At 62.8% G+C, this 3,099-nt stretch overlaps 1 protein-coding gene across 1 annotated transcript in view; it reads right to left on the bottom strand.

Moving 5' to 3' along the window:
* The window catches only part of OLFML2A (olfactomedin like 2A), a 17,732-nt gene that overhangs the window by 7,504 nt on the left and 7,129 nt on the right, over positions 1-3,099 (bottom strand). The window contains exon 2 of the mRNA XM_014526831.2: positions 32-295. Coding sequence (XP_014382317.2) covers positions 32-295 — 264 coding nt within the window. The remainder of the gene's footprint in view (positions 1-31; positions 296-3,099) is intronic.

The raw sequence follows: 3,099 nt of genomic DNA, 5'->3' as shown, positions 1-3,099 counted from the left end.
GCCCCGTCCCACCCGCTCCAGCCCCGGGTACCTTGAAGAGCTCGCGGGCCTGCTTCTTTAGCTTCTCCATCTTCCACTCGTTCTCGCAGGGGTTGAGGGAGGAGGGGGGCGCGGTGCAGGAGCAGCGGCAGTCGGCGCCCGAGCTCACCGTCTCCACCGTGTAGAAGTCCTCTACCCGCATGCTGCCGTCCTTGATGCGGCTGCAGGCGTCCTTGCTGAGAGGCCGCAGGATGCACTTGCACCGGCAGTCGGAGCCCTCCGACGTCATCCGCACCTGGTCGGTGTCGCCAAACACCTGGGCGGGCAACAGCACCCGCACTCAGGGGGGAGTTAGTTGACCCCAAAGCCCCCGCAAGCCCGAGCTGGTAGGTCTGGGACCCTCGTCTCCGAAGAACTGATTCTCTGGGCCGCGCCGCGCACAGCCCGGCCGGCCCACTTCTGCCTGTTCTGGACAACCTCTCTGCCTGCATTTCTTACACCGGGGCACACAAACCCCTGGGCCACAGCGGCAAGCTCTGCAGGGGAGGCAAGAGGAAGGAACGGGGACTCAAAGCCCTGCCCTGAGTTGTCTGCAACATGGGACCTCAGGGCAACAGAAAGGGACAAGCTGCCTCGTGGGAAAAGTCCCCTGTGAGATGGGCAGCAGAAAGGGCAGGACTCGGACCCGGTCACGCCGGGCAAGCAGCTCCAGTGCACAGGCCTTCGCGTGCAAGCTTGAGTCTGCTTGTGCATCCCGGGGTGGAGAGACCTGCCCGCGCGCCCCCGCCGGGGGGGCCGGTTGTGCTCTCGCCCTGCAAGCAGAGGCTGTGGGTGGCCCTGGACTGCACTTGAGGCCCTGAAGTGCCTGGGCTGGGCTGGGCCGAGCCTGAGGCCATGTCCACTTCTCTGCTCCGTGGCAGCAGCTGTCACGCATCGCAGCGGAAAGTGTCAGCGTAATCATGGGACGTGTGCGGCTGTCGCAGACTCACCGCTCTGCAGCGAAGCCTTCGATCTCCGGTGAGCGAGGAGCACGGTGCATCCTCTCTCGCCCGGCAGGAAATTCCCACTGTCCCCACGTCCCAGTCCTTGGGGCGCAGCGATTAAAACCACGCAGCTCCCCCACACCCGCCCTGTGCCTGCCTGCAGCTGCGGTGCTTCACCTGAACCCACCCGATTTCTGCCCACGGGAAGTTCCAGGCACGACCCAGCTAGGAAGTGCCACGGCTCCCCGGCAGAGCAACGCCAGCCCTCCTCTCCTCCGGGGCTCTCGCTACTGAAAACCCTTTAACTTAAACAACACAACCATGCACAGGAAGCTTGTTGTCTGCCACGACAATGCGGCCACCTCTGGGGTGGGACGCCGCACCTGTTTGCTCACGAACAATGCCACACAACAGAGAGTCAAGGATTACTCCGGCCACGATTCCAGTCTCTCTCTCAAGGCAGAAATTCAAGGATTGTTTCATTTCCAGCCACGATCCTGACAGACTGTGCTCGTGAAAGAGGTGATGGTGCTTTGGGGCCAGATTTCTAATGCACCTGCCCTTTCAAGAGGGAACGCTGTTCCTCACCACTGCCTGTCCCAAGCCGCCCCGTAGCGGGCATCGACGGGCAGGGGTGGCTGCATTTCGGTGGGGAGCAACATCGCTCCAGCGTGCGCCTCTGAACAGGCTGCGAAGCCTCGGGGGAAGAAGTGCTCTAGCAACATCGCATGAAATCATTTCCCCAGGCCCTCGGCTGCCTGGCGGGGGGAGGTACGGCCTCTCCTCCTGCAGCGCGCTCTGTCACTTGCTTTAGAAAATGCCCGGCCGGTCATTATTAGCATTAAACCGTGTGTCCTCCACATTCCTCACCCCTCTGCCATTTGCGTGGGCAAGGGAGATGCCACAGGCCCACCCTGCAATGCTCTGCTGTCAGCCCCTCTCTGCCTCCGGCGACTGGGAGCGATGTGTGCACGCGCGCAGGGGAAGGGACGTCGCCGGGGTTTGGGCCCAATCCTCCACGCTGGAGCTGTCCCTAAGCCCTGGCCAGAAAAGGCAGCACCTGCTTGTTGGTGACCCACGCTCACCCCCAGCCACTTTTCCTCCAGGTCTGCTTGGCTTGCGGTCTCTGGCGGGTGCTGCTGGGCACCGGAGCCTGCCCGCTCCCCACCTCCCAGCTGCTGGGCCAAGGGATTTCAGGCTCCAGTGCAGCTGGCAGCCGGTGGAGTTACGATGCCCTCGGCATTTGCCCTTTCCCTATAGCAAGTATTGCCTAGGGTGAGTCGTGGAAGAGCAGGGAGCAGGCATGTGCGTGGCATGGGGGTGCACATGTGTGCACCCCCCTGCCAGAGTGACTGCTGTGGGGCTGTGGCACGGAGCTCCCCTTGGAGCGAGGGGTCGGGGCTGCTGAGGCTGCAGCTCTGGCTCAGGGCATGGAGAGCCAGAGGGAGTTATCCCCAGCCGCTCGCCACACCTCGCGCTGCAGAAATCTCCGCATTCTTCCCAAGTTATGTATGCGGCCGGCCCCTGACTCATGTTAGCAGCCTTAGCAAAGGCATGTGGCAGCCGGCGGGAGATCCATCGTAAACGGGCAGGGCTCGGCCCTTGTGAGCATTGCACATTGGCCTCCGAACGCTTGCCAGAGCCACCGCCTCTGCATCACCAGTGACTCGCCGTGTGTGTCCTGGTCCCTGCGCTCCCGCTCACAGCCCGGACCTGGGGCTTGTCCCTGGGCATCACTATGGTGCTCAGACTGTTTTCTGCAGGAGCTTTGCTGCTGGTATCTGCAGTAGCACGAGCAGGGGGTTGCCTCCTACCCCAGGTCCCAGGGAAGCCCAAGCCTTTCCCTGGTGCCTGACTTGCCTGGGGGTTGCAACCGAGGCTGGCAGCATCTGGGCTGCCCTAAGGGGAATATCTAGAGAGGGGAGCTGCAGCCTCCAGCTGAACACCTGCAAGAGTGAGTGCGCTGGCACTGGGATCATTGAGGGAGATGACAGATGGGATCAAACTCTGGAGAAAATCCAACCTAGAGCCAAGTGTCAGGGCTGGTCCCCAAGTGGATCGATCCCGAGTTGAAAACAAGCCCGGACCCACGTGCCCCTGAGCGTCAGCGGCTCCGGTGCTGGCCGCCTGCCCCAGG

Source organism: Alligator sinensis, unplaced genomic scaffold (assembly GCF_000455745.1).
Source record: "Alligator sinensis unplaced genomic scaffold, ASM45574v1 scaffold611_2, whole genome shotgun sequence".
Classification (NCBI taxonomy): Eukaryota; Metazoa; Chordata; order Crocodylia; family Alligatoridae; genus Alligator; species Alligator sinensis.
The sequence above is the reverse complement of the archived record's forward strand: the minus strand, read 5'-3'. Positions and strand labels throughout refer to the sequence as shown.